The 13,072-nt window shown below is 36.9% G+C and overlaps 2 protein-coding genes across 2 annotated transcripts; one reads left to right on the top strand and one right to left on the bottom strand.

Annotated features, from left to right (window-relative positions):
• Nucleotides 1–7: 7 nt before the first annotated feature.
• Nucleotides 8–4,122, top strand: LOC116026318 (glutathione gamma-glutamylcysteinyltransferase 1-like). Its single transcript, XM_031267798.1, has 8 exons — nt 8–138; nt 1,001–1,157; nt 1,328–1,566; nt 1,664–1,827; nt 2,310–2,361; nt 2,522–2,749; nt 2,875–3,384; nt 3,697–4,122. Exons 1-8 carry the CDS (start codon nt 64–66, stop codon nt 3,799–3,801), a joined length of 1,530 nt encoding a protein of 509 aa, XP_031123658.1. The 5' UTR covers nt 8–63; the 3' UTR covers nt 3,802–4,122.
• Nucleotides 4,123–7,650: 3,528 nt separating this feature from the next.
• LOC116024367 lies at nt 7,651–12,725 on the bottom strand. The gene is made up of 5 exons (XM_031265260.1): nt 12,669–12,725; nt 10,102–10,266; nt 9,162–9,378; nt 8,634–8,969; nt 7,651–8,111 (listed from the first exon to the last, which is right to left on the bottom strand). Exons 1-5 carry the CDS (start codon nt 12,723–12,725, stop codon nt 7,996–7,998), a joined length of 891 nt encoding a protein of 296 aa, XP_031121120.1. The 3' UTR covers nt 7,651–7,995.
• Nucleotides 12,726–13,072: the final 347 nt, after the last annotated feature.

The raw sequence follows: 13,072 nt of genomic DNA, 5'->3' as shown, positions 1-13,072 counted from the left end.
GGCCCCGCCCCGCCCGCCCGCTGACTTACTATTAGAGCTGCTCGCCTAGTCGGCGCCGGAATAATGGCAATGGCAGGTCTTTACCGGCGTATACTCCCGTCACCTCCGGCAATTGATTTCGCGTCTACCGAAGGAAAGGTTAGTCGTTTACACTATTTCTGATTCCTTTACTCCTGCAGAAAGCTAGGGTTTATTTAATTATATATTACCAATCCTGTGAGTTAAGAATGCTTTTGTGGATAATCGGTAATTTTGAGCAATCGGAATGAGGCTTAGTATTTCAACACCATTTCAAGGTTTTGCTGCTGTTTTGGCATGGATCTGAGCGTTTAATAACTAGATTTCACTCCATGATTAACTTTGGATAGCCTTTGCCAATATGAAGTTGCATTTGGGACTATCAATTCCATGCTGCTACCTTTAAAATCTTGGATCTGGTAATTGTTTTTGTTTGTATAGCTAGAAAAAGGAAAGAGAACTGTAGAAACTAGTTAATTAATTGGAATTGATGGAGTAAATGATGTATTACCCAAGAACTAAGTATGAGGTTATTTTTGGTGAACAATCTACCCTGCCAAGTACCTTTGTCTATATAGCAGTTATGACTTATGAGGGTAATAAATACAGAAGATCAGGTGTCCCTTAATTATAAATGATTGGGTATTTATACAAGAGGGAGGAAATAGGGATGTGGCTGGCAGCGGCTGCCAACTTGTGATTGATGCATTTTGTTCTCATTGGTCAATTGTTGCGGTAGTGAAGTTGACTGTTGGCTCTTCTTTGCATGACCTGCCACCTGTCTTCTCCAGAGAGGATGGACCTGACCTGACTCTTTGGGTCTGCCTTGCACTGAGCCTCCTTGGCCTGGGCTGGGCTGAGGACCAATTTGCCCCACCAGGAATGAAAGCGAAAGAACATTATATTGTTTGCCCATATATACTTGTTCTTCTTTGTGCTCCTCATCTTGATTTCTCTAATCTACTGATTATTGCAAATACAGCTACTCTTCATGGAGGCTAGTCAAAATGGAACAATGGAAGGCTTCTTCAAGTTGATTTCATATTTCCAGACACAATCTGAACCTGCATATTGTGGCTTGGCTAGCCTTTCAATGGTCTTGAATGCCCTTGCTATTGATCCAGGAAGAAAATGGAAAGGTGAAACTTTTATCATTACACTGCTGTAATTCTTCAAAGCAAACATGGTATAGGCTATAACACCATTAACTTCACCATGTAATTTTTTGTAGCTGTACATGGAGCTTTGACATTCAGAATGTTGTGGTTTCATGGTATGAATTTTGTGATTTACCAAATTGTGTATGCAGGGCCTTGGAGATGGTTTGATGAATCTATGTTGGACTGTTGTGAGCCATTAGAAAAGGTTAAAGCTAAAGGTATCTCCTTTGGGAAAGTTGTGTGTTTGGCTCGTTGTGCTGGAGCAAAAGTGGAAGCTGTTCGCACAAGTCAGAGCAATGTTGATGACTTCCGTAAGCATATCATAGCATGCTCTACTTCTGATGATTGCCATCTGATTTCATCATATCATAGAGGAGCCTTTAAGCAGGTAATCCACAAGCTTAGCATATCCAGCTAGTGAAACTTATAGTTTCTCTATTCCACTCCATGAAGTGGTGAAATCATTATTGTGGTAATGGTGACAGACAGGAACTGGTCACTTTTCACCTATCGGTGGTTATCATGCCGGGAGGGATATGGCGTTGATTCTAGATGTTGCACGGTTTAAATACCCTCCTCATTGGGTTCCACTTCCACTTCTTTGGGAAGCCATGGATACTGTTGATGAAGCAACAGGGTTACATAGGGGGTAAGTGACTTGCACATGCATATGTTATTCTATAGTTCTTACTTGGAAGTTGCAGATGTGTGTTTTAAAAAAGCGCGCATATTTAAAGTGGCTGTTCTTATTAGAGGTGTACCAAATTCAGAGTAAATGATAGTAGACAATAAGGAATTTATGGATCACTATATTCCCCAAATTAGTAATTTCTCAAAGCAGTAGTGGTAATAGTCTTATCTACATTTCCAATAACTTGATGTCTCTCAGGTCACCATTAAACAGATACATCCTAAAAGTACTTCCATGCTGATGTTACATTGCATTGATTATTAAGGGCTTTCTTTGAGCGTTCAATTTTTGAATATCTGTCCTTCCAGGCCATTTTGCTCTTGTTTTCGTACTTTTTCTTGCAAGGCTCAAATAATTATCTTTGGCCTACACTTATGACATATTTTATCACCTATCATAATTGATTCACTATTTTCCTGGTGTGTTGTAAAAAACTCCAGGTTCATGCTTGTATCCAAGCTTCACAGAGCTCCAGCACTGCTTTATACCCTGGTATGATTTAAGTAACATTGTTACATCACTAACTTCATAATAACAAATATATTTTTACATTAATATTCTGGTAATGTGTATAAAGAGTATTGACCTATTTGCCATCTGCAATACTGGATAAGCTTAGTCCTCATAAAGCTTAAAATGTGAATTTGTGCAGAGCTGTAAGCATGAGAGTTGGGTTGCTATTTCAAAGTATTTAACAGAAGATGTTCCTTTGCTGTTGAGTTCAGACAACGTCAAGGACATAAAAGATGTTCTATCAACTGTTTTTGCATCTCTACCTTCTAACTTCTCTGAATTCATTAAGTGGGTGGCAGAAATCCGAAGGCAAGAGGAAGGTGGTAAAAGTTTGAGTGAAGAAGAGAAGGGAAGACTTGCTGCAAAGGTACACAGCAAAAGATTGTGATATAAAGAAACCAGGCTAGCTAACTAGCTTCTGAGTACTTATCATATTTTTAAGCTCTATCCCTATATTCTTTTTCCTTGAACATATGCACCATATATTTCCAGGAAGATGTGTTAAAGCAAATCAGGGCGACTGGTCTTTATAAGCAAGTGATGGACATTTTATCTTCAGAAAAATCTTGCTGCCAGATGAGAGCAACACTGGGCCATGTAGATAATTTGCCTGATATTGCTGCACGAATTTGCTGCCAGGGGGCAGGTCTTTTTGCAGGGAGATCTGGTTCATCAGATATGTTTTGCTGCCAGGAAACATGTGTGAGATGCTACAGAGCTACTGGTGACAAGCCTGTTACTGTAGTGTCAGGGACAGTTGTAAATGGTCATGGAGAACAAGGGTTGGATGTTCTAGTCCCTACATCTCAAATGAAACCGAGCTGCTGTAGCTCTGGCAAAGATAGTTGCTCAGATGTTCACCCGATGAGCAATGATGTGCTAACAGCTCTATTATTGGCCTTGCCCCCAGAGACATGGTTGACTATCAAAGATGGAAGGGTTGTGGAGGAAATAAACAGCCTTCTTTCAGTAGAGAACCTTCCGCCCATACTCCAAGAAGAGGTGGGTATTCTATTGTTTTCCTTTTTGTCCAAATTTCTTTCCTTAATGTCAAGTTCTGAATATAACTGAAATTGGGAAATGATCAGATAGCCCTTCCTTGCAGTTGCCTAGGTAATACGATTATGCATACCATATCAGCTACCAATGCATGTCCATACCAACTTTATATATATTTGTAATTTGTAATTAGCAAATACCCCAAGTGTTTGACAAATGCATTAAGAAAACTTTTTTTTGCTTCAGTTTTTCTGCAACCAGCTTTCGTTTTGGCATTTTGATAAAATTTCTCATAATGCCATTGAATCTTTGCAGATTTTGCACTTGCGAGGCCAGTTTCTTTTTGTCAAGAGATGCAAGGATGATAAGGTAGAAGAAGAAGACTTAGGGGCAATCCCCTTTGAGCAGACGCCCTTATGATTACAGTTTTCATTGTGGCGAGATGCGAGATGATGCACACTTTGTTGTGTACGATTAAGACACAGAGAATATGTTGTGTTGTTTTTATAGTAGGCGGAGATTAAAAAAAAAAAAAAAAAAGGGGGGTGGGGAAAGTTGGTGTTGGGCAGAGATTGAATGAATAAAAGTATGGTGAAAAATTGTAGGAAGCAGAGGGAATAAGTTTTGAAGTGGATTTAAATAGATCTTCAGCACAAGGTATCCTCCTATTTGTACATCCATAGATCTATGATCTATCTTAAAGAAAATACAGAAGAAGACTCCAACCAAATAGTCCCCAAACCCATTCTTCAACTTTTTTTTTTTTTTTTTGAAAATCATTCTTCAACTTTAGTAACACAACCATCGCACCAACTTTGCAAACTCAGATGATACTCATACGGATACGGTCATACCCAACCCTCGCGCTGGGCAAATTATATGGTGAACCATGATTCACATTGCAATGTGAATCATTAATAAATGTACATTATTTGATAGTATACATGATAGAATATATATTTCGGACATACATATCCACACCTGCTCGGATTATACTCCTTGAATGAGAGGTACGATTACCAACCTAAATCGGTCTCAGTCTATTATTTGTACCGACCCGAGCCAGAAGCAATATACCTTGCTGCTTCAACCTTTGGTTACCTTTTGTGCTCTAAATGTATGGGATTCGAACCAAGTACTTTCCTTCTTCAAGAATTCTTCAAAGTTGACTCTTTGACTCTTTTAAGTACATAGCTTACGAAATTTCTGACTTTCTAATTTTTCAAACTAAAATACATTTTTGGCTCATCAAAATCTAATTACAAATATTCCTAACACTGTGTTTATTGCTCTGCCCGACCACACCATGAATAGGTTTGTCAGGAATCAAAGCCCATGTGTACTGATTGATAGGGCCGCCGACCTCGCGTGTGCATGTAGTGCACGTGGCGGCCATGTCAGACTCCCGGCATGTGCTCTCTCCTTTCCCCTATAAATAGCGCATTCATAGCTTGAAGGGGGACTTGGAATTTTTCCACCTACCTGACACAAGCTCGGGACTCGGGAGCCTCTGACCCACTGTCTATTATTCTCGAGCGCATATACTACCGTATTTTCTCGGATATTTACTACATCAATACCAATAATGTACCTTCAAAAAATAAATTTTTAATGTATTAAAAATGTCATTTTTTTGAAAGCAAAAATTAAAGCTATTATTAATTGGTAGAAGAAAGTAGCAAGCGGATACAATCCCATCCCAGAAACGAGCCTACAACTTTGGATAATGTATGAGGTAGCAGATTTACTGATCTCCTAATTAAACGGGTAACTAGAACTTAAAATATGTCATGATAGCTAAACAATGAGTAACAATATAAGCAGTGGGAAAGATGATTTTGCTTTTGATTCAATGTTGTTACCGTACTGGCACAATCTGATTCCCCTAGCTCCATGCTGCGTCCACTTGACATGCGAATGAGGTTGGGAGGTCTAGTACTGTACTGAAGGTCTCCTCGCATGCATTGTCTTGTTGGGGCTGCTTTTTTCCGTGCTGTAGCCAGGCAACTTGTTGGGAGACGGGCATTTGTTGTTCCATAGGAGTTGGTTCCGCGCATGCCAAATAGCTTCTAGTTTGAACTTTGAAGGCGGCCTCCGTGCATCCATGTTCCTAGTAAGGTAGGTTGCCCGTCGGGATGAGGACCAAACTCTAACCATTAAAAATGTCATCTACTATATATATATATAAAATAAATGATGATGACATGCTCCTTGAGGTCATCTGTGTTGGCTTGAATAACTCCTTGATCATCATCTCGATGTAAGACATGCTGATGCTGATGCTGGGAGAAAATCACCTTTCTTGTAGCGACTACTTCATTGACCAAAGTGGCCTTGGCCTTAGCAGTTTCCTTCCTTGATTTCTTCACCACATTATTTTTCTCCTTTGTAAATAAAGATTTATGCTCCTTAGTTCTAGACATTGTATTTGATAATTTGAATTTCCTTGGGTTGGCCTTAGAGAAAGTGAGCCCATCCAATACCTACAAAAAATAGATTGGGAATTTCCCTGTTTCCACCATAGCTGGATGAGTAATCATATACTAATTCCAAAATGACTCATTCATCCCCAACTTGAATAGGTGAGTGTTTGGCATGTTCAGGCTCTCGAGTTTCGCCCTTATTATTCAGTTCTGCATCCTTTTGAATAATAGATGTGTGAGGCGAACCCCTCGAATAGTGGGTGAGTTGCTTAGAACATTAACACTTTGATCTCGGTTCTTCAACTTCTCAAACAGGTGAACAACTCCACTCTTCGGCGTGTGCAACCACTCGGTTTAGTAGGCCATCAACCAACTTCTTCTTCTTCTCAAGGTGGGTACTTCAGCTGCTACCTCATCGGCCTAATGATTTGAAATATCAATTGTCACTTCGACTTCAACAACATACAGTTCGAGTGGGTTCCTCAACGACCACTTAGGCAAGGACTCCTTGAAATATGGCTTGATCTAGTATGAGGGTTGGGGTCAACGAACTTAGCCTCAAAGTGTAAAAACTTAAGTTTGTTACTAGGTTTGGCCCTTTTCAGCTTCTCTCAGAGCTACTTTGCGCATGTAAACTCTGTTGATCTCATCTATTTGAGTGGAATTTGTACCTAATCATTCGAGCTAGTCACATTTGTTGAATTTGGATGTGCATGAGCACGAATGATGGGCCTTGAGTTGCTTCATTCTCTGCACCTTCACTGCTAACTGGTACTTCATCATGGATTTCAGCACTGCACTATACTTTCTTCTCAGTGGGTTATCCATCCTGTGACTGTTGTAAGTCAAGCACGATTAACCACAGAGTTCTTTGGCTATCTGATTGTCATGTCCTACTTAAAATCAATTGATAATAAATAGGTGGACATATTCATATCACTTGCAAATACAGAAAATACACACTATAACTCGGAATACAATCTACACAACGAAATTGGAATCGCATCTAAATTATATACAAACCTATAAGATCGTCGTGCTTTTCAATGACAGACATTCAGTTGTTCGTATCAATAATGTGGTTCATAATCAACCAAATTGAAGAATCAAAAGCTTTAAATTAAATGACCGAAAGTTGCAAATTGGAAGATAAAAAGCTGAGAGAGCAGACCTAAGCAAACAACCAAAGAATGAGAGAAAATACGTATGTTGGATAGTGCTGAAAGATTATAACAGTGAGAGCAACAACAATTATGATTTTTTTTTAACGACGAAACGACGTCATCTTGATTCATGGTCCATGGTGCTACGTAAACAATAGTCTAGAGTAAAATTTGCCATTTTCAAGAAAGTAGGCCATTTACTTAATAAAGTGACCTGAAACAAACGTTGATCCATAAGTGTCAGCCAATAAAGGCTAATTCATTTTAGTATATAAGAAATGGATGGGGCCTCGTTTATTATTAGTGTTTCATCATTTGTCATATTTATTCTTTTTCTTCTGATTGTTGACTTGTTGTATAAAGAAACTTGTTACCAAGCAAGGAAAGAAACATCCCTCTCAAAGAAAAGGAATATTGCCTCTATTGTTGCCATGCAGATTTAAAAGAGAACCAATTGCCATGAGTTTCCATAATCAGTAAATAGGGTAAGATTAGCCCTAACAGCAATCTACATTGCAAGATGGACCACTAATAAATATTCATTTTTAATGTACCATAACTTATAATACGCCAAAAAAAAAAAAATTGTATTAGTGCCACCTTACAATGTGAATATGATAGATTACTAGGCAACAATGATGAACAGACTTGGAGAAATAGGGCCATCAAAACTTACGCATGACAACATTGAAAGAATGCATGCTTTCTGTCATCATTTTCCAAATAATCCTAATCCTATTTTCTAGTTACATGGGCTGAATATCTGATCCCACCTAGACATCAAAATTACTAATTTACATATTATGGGGAAAAAGAATGACCAATATAATATAATATCTATACCTATTTATCTCTCACTGATATTAAATGCTGTGCTTGTAAGTCCGTCCACCAAATCAAGGGATTTCAAACAGCAAAGCCATACTGCAACTGCTTCTTGTATCCGGGCTAGGTGTGCAGTCTTGGACCGTATTTACATCAGTCTTCACTTATCTTCCTTGAAGCAAACCACTGTTTGGAACACTACTCTACCATCCAAAACTTAAATGTGGCAACTCTGGAGGATCATTGGTTATAAGATTTGCCCAGAGATTTGCAAGTGTGACAAAGTAGTGCTCTCCATTCCAGATAACAAGCTTCATACCTAATTTTGGAAGTTATCAAATTAATAGAGTTAGAAGACAGAAACGGAACACGCCCCACTTCATACCTATTCCTATTGTTAAACTGCAATCAATATTGTGTGGACCATACTATCAAATAATGTACATTCAGTATAAAAATAATATATACTTTTAGTTTATTAAAAATGTACATTGTATTTAGGGGATGTACATTATTTGTGTACTAAATGTACATTATATTGTATCATGTTCATTCAGTACACAAATAATGTACATTTAGTATAGTATATTAAAACTGTACTTTTTGTTATGGTCCACACAACACTATGTGGACCATGGCCCTATATTATTTCAAGAGGCAATTCAGCACTTATGGTGATAATAGTCTATTTTTCATGCAAGAGATTCGGTAATATGTGCTCTCCTAATTACCTATATCAATGCAGCTAATTGACACACCTTCTGTACCCAATTCATGCTGTCTATCTTACCATGCAAGGACTAATTGGCCAAATGCCGTGAACAAGACAGAATTTGCTTACCATTTACCACTTCTGAAGTTAGGAGTGACAGTCGACAAATAACTTCTTTCTGACTGAAAATATGGTCTTGAAGGGAAAATGCATCAAGATCATGAATAGACTTGATATTGTCCAGACTCAATCTGATGGTGACAGTAGATGCTGGATCTGATGTATTCAAGATAGCTTGCTCAAGTCCCAATTTAGACCAAAGAGCATGGCATTCATCTAGAAGTGAATAGATGCCTGTGAAATCAACAGAATTTAACCAGGTCCATGGTTGGTAAAGCTTGACTGAAGCTCCAAGCACTACAGCCACCTTGTAAATCTCAACAAGTCCCAGAATGTATTGTCTTCCTGTTATTAATGTAGTGATTCTAGTAAGGCACTGAATCAAATAAAGAACTAACCAGCAATTAGGTATTTCTTTACAAAGAGAACTACACCATTAAGCCACTAGGCCCTAGTAGTCACTAGTCACTACCATTGCTCTTTTGTCAGTTTCTGCATTATGAAATTATGAAAATGAATTCAAAGATGGTGCAGTACCTCTAGTATTGGAGAACACGTAACTCTGAGCATCTTTATCTGATATCTGCTTCCAAAGCCAGGTACCATGCTTCAACTCTTGAGTACAAACAGAGAACACCTTGTACCATACAGAAACATAATTTAGCTGTTCCTTTGCTGACGCAAATGTCAAAAGTCTCAGCATTATGCTAGCATGATTAAGAAGCTCCACTGCTGAATTAAAATCATTTTCCATCTGTTTTTCAGGAAGAAACAGAAAAACATAAGCCAAGAATCAAATTATGTCAATTGTTAGACTACATGATTAAGCAACAAACAATTGCATGAGTTTATTCCCTGCTTTCCTTTTAGGGTGTGTTTGGAAAGCAGGAAAATGTCTTCTGGAAAATGTTTTCTAGAAAATGAGTTATTTTCCGGAAAATGAGTTCATTTTCAGTGTTTCGATGTACTCTGGAAAACTGTCTTTGGGTGTTTGGTTCATTTTCCGGAAAACGAGTAGAAATGTATAATTATATATTTTTATTATTTTATTTAAAATATAAAAATATATAAACTAATAATATTTATTATAAATAAATTAAAAATTATAATAATAATAATAATAATAATAAAAGAGGTCGCTGCTCTGGTTTCCGGTGGACGCACGAAGCATTTTCCATGTCCGGAAAATGACTTCCGGACTTTTTGTCCGGAAGTCATTTTCACAGAAACAATCATAACATGCAGGTACTGAATAGCATTATATATTTCTTAAATGAGACTTGAAATTAAATTTTAATAAATGATTCAGCACATTGATAATAAGCGAAGACTAGCAGCAGGCAAAACACTAAAATAACTCTTTTGAAGAGTACATGCACAAGCTATTGCATCTTTTGATTCATTCAATGGGGAAGGCATGCACACAGTTTTCAAATGCTTCGATGAGTTAGTGAAAGATAAGAATCGGTGAGCATACTTGAGATAGCCTCCTTGATAAGTTATATTCTGATTCCAGCACTTGAAATTTTGGTTTCCTAAGAGCCTCAATAAATTCATGAAAACAAGTCTCCCAGGATGGATGCCCCTCTAAATCATCTTCTTCACATATATAACCTTCACGGTCTGATTCCTTGCCAGCCTCCTACACAATTATAAGAAATATAATATGAAATAAAAACAAAAGAGAGGGTTGACATTTTCATAATTGATGGAAAAATAGCATAAATGGTATCCATATAATAGCAAATGCTAGCAAAACCTTCTTAATGCTTTTCTTGCCTTATCATTAGATAAATTACAAACCTCTCATTCTGATATATATATAAACAGATAAAGCTGTAACACACCAAAACCATAAGATCACTAAAGCTTAGTAGAGAAAACTAAGCAGCAACTTTTTCTTACTTGGGGAAAAGTTCCAAGAATTGAACACTACTAAAGCATCATATCCTTTTGATAATAAAAGAAATTCTGCACTATGTCAAATCTTCGTTCCTTTGTTTAGTTTTCAATGGGCAGAATTACTCAAGAAGACTAGTATTGCCTATCAATAGAGAGTAATTTACATTTTCCAGGTTATAAAAGATAGAAAGTTGACAGTCCTTTCAAGATAGTGCCAAGCAACTAAATTCCATGATTTGACTAATAAAATGGCATCTAGTGAATAGGGTCTGTATAACTATTATATAAATAAGACGTGTATGACTACTAAAGATTTTCCTTTGGTTTCCCAAGACTACTAAATATTTTCTTTTGATTTACCAAGATTTTTAATCTTTTTCCACAAACATGCTGCCTTGTAAATTCTGCCAACTATATGCTCTTGTATGTTTTTAGGATCTAGTTAGAACTTTTCTGAAATTGTTTCTACACTATTAAATTTATAAATTTTTTACTATTTTATCTACACTCTTACGATACTCTTTACTTTTAAAAGTGATCACACGCACTTTCATGTTATATTATAAATATAATAATAAAATAATAAATAAATAAATAAAAGTCGAAAGGTTGTCATGTGTGGCCACCTTTTGCAAGCTTGCAAGCCGCATAAGTTTACAAAATGAAACAAAAAAATATCACATCATCTTAAAAGAGAGCCAATTGCATAAATGAGGACAACCTTAGCTTCTCCCGATCCTTAAAATTTTACCTCTTTCAAAGTGACATGACATAAGTCATGTCACTATTTATTAATTAAATTTTTTTTTACCATGAGGTGACTTGGAATTCTTGCAAGATTAAGTCTTGAAAAGTGTGGAAAAATACAATTAGAGATGACCACAGTTCGGTTCAAATCTGTCGATTTGAACCGAACCGTGCACAAACGTATTGTATGAATCGAACTGAAACCAAAACTACATGGACAGTTCTGGTTCCACATTCCGGTTCCAAATCACAAAAATAAATAAACAAATAAATAAATTGAAAGTATAAATAACAATTATTGTATGAAAGGTTAAAAAAACTATTACTTGATTAAAATTTAAACTTTAAATAACAATTATTTCTATTTTCTTTTTTTTTAATACAACAATTATTTCTATTTTCTTAATTTAACTTTAAAGTTTAAATATTTTATATAACCATTTAAAAAAATTAGAATAAAAAATTCAAAAAAAAAACTAATTATTGAATTTGGGCTATTTAAAAAAATAGGAAAAAATCAATTCTAAAACAAGAGTCGTCCTAGAAGGTTTCGGTTCCGGTTCACCATTTCGGGAATCGAAAACTGCTGGTTCGGAACTGGAATTGAAACCGAACTGTGGTCACTCCCAGGACTACAATGCCATGAGTGGAGAGAGATTTTTTGTCATTTTTTAATAATTTAAATAATAAAGAAAAAGAGTCAAATAGACCCTTGAACTTTACTCGAAAAGTCAATTAGGCCCTTAAACTTTTAAAAGTTACAATTAAGTTTATTAACATGCTATTTTGCCGTATTGAAGTCTAAAAATCGGTTAGCTCTGATGACCCTCCGGTGCTATTTTGATCATATTTTGGTGACCAATTATCATGGAACAATCACTGGTCATCGTTAAAGAAGGCAACCCAATGGTCACCTTCTTCACTTGTAGTCATCACTCGTTCCCTCCTGGGCTTCCACCTTTTAACTCTATCTTCTCCCTGTCCCATCCATCATTGATCAAGTCTGGCACATTAACTACCTACGATCCTTATCTTCTCTTGGATAGCGAGTTTCTGACACTGTCACATTACCTTAACTACATTCACTCGAGTGCAACTGCCGCTTTTCAGCGATGCCGCTTTTTAGCGATGAATCTATCCTACTTCTCAGCGATGCCACTTTTTAGCAATGAATTTATCCCGCTTCTTAGCAATGAATCTATCCCGCTTTTCAACGATGAACATATTTATCCCGCTCCTTAGCGAGTACAATAACTTTGGGTGCTTGCGCAGCCCCAATGTGGTGCATTAATTTTAAGTTGTTAGGCACCCTTCGGAGTGAGAGGCTTGTCTAGTTTAGAAAGGTAGAATTAGGTACTAACTTAGGATAAGCATATTAGGATAGATATGCATTACATGTATATTTGCATAATCGTTAATCTCAAATTTTGCAAGATGGTATATGCTCGACATCTATATACCACCTGCGGTGGTCAGTGTTATTTTCTCCCACTTCCCCGTGGTTGAGATTATCTTTTCCACCTATCGGTGGTCCGCATATTTGCATCCCAGCGATGGCAGCACAAGGTCCAACCTAACCAGCTACTTCAACTATTATCGGACAGAATCATACCCGATACTTGATAATAAAATTCATTTGAAGATTCAGCCAAATGGAGTAACATGATTGCATAAATAATCCAAGAAGATCTCTCATAATCCTAAAGATTGCGCTCTTGGTTGTACTCTTTTTTCCTTAGCTAAGTTTTTTCCCACTGAATTTTTCTTAGTATAAGGTTTTTAACGAGGCAACCAGCGTA

This window comes from Ipomoea triloba, chromosome 7 (assembly GCF_003576645.1).
Source record: "Ipomoea triloba cultivar NCNSP0323 chromosome 7, ASM357664v1".
NCBI classification, from domain to species: Eukaryota; Viridiplantae; Streptophyta; class Magnoliopsida; order Solanales; family Convolvulaceae; genus Ipomoea; species Ipomoea triloba.
This window is presented reverse-complemented; position numbering and strand designations above follow the sequence as displayed.

Coding starts and splice junctions, on each gene's coding strand:
- LOC116026318 (XM_031267798.1), top strand. CDS start 64: ATGGCAATGGCAGGTCTTTACCGGCGTATACTCCCGTCACCTCCGGCA. Junction 1,158..1,327: donor TCCAGGAAGAAAATGGAAAG/GTGAAACTTTTA, acceptor TTGTGTATGCAG/GGCCTTGGAGATGGTTTGAT. Junction 3,385..3,696: donor CGCCCATACTCCAAGAAGAG/GTGGGTATTCTA, acceptor GAATCTTTGCAG/ATTTTGCACTTGCGAGGCCA.
- LOC116024367 (XM_031265260.1), bottom strand. CDS start 12,725: ATGTCGAGCATATACCATCTTGCAAAATTTGAGATTAACGATTATGCA. Junction 10,267..12,668: donor ACGATTATGCAAATATACAT/GTAATGCATATC, acceptor ATAATTGTGTAG/GAGGCTGGCAAGGAATCAGA. Junction 9,379..10,101: donor TATCAAGGAGGCTATCTCAA/GTATGCTCACCG, acceptor CCTGAAAAACAG/ATGGAAAATGATTTTAATTC.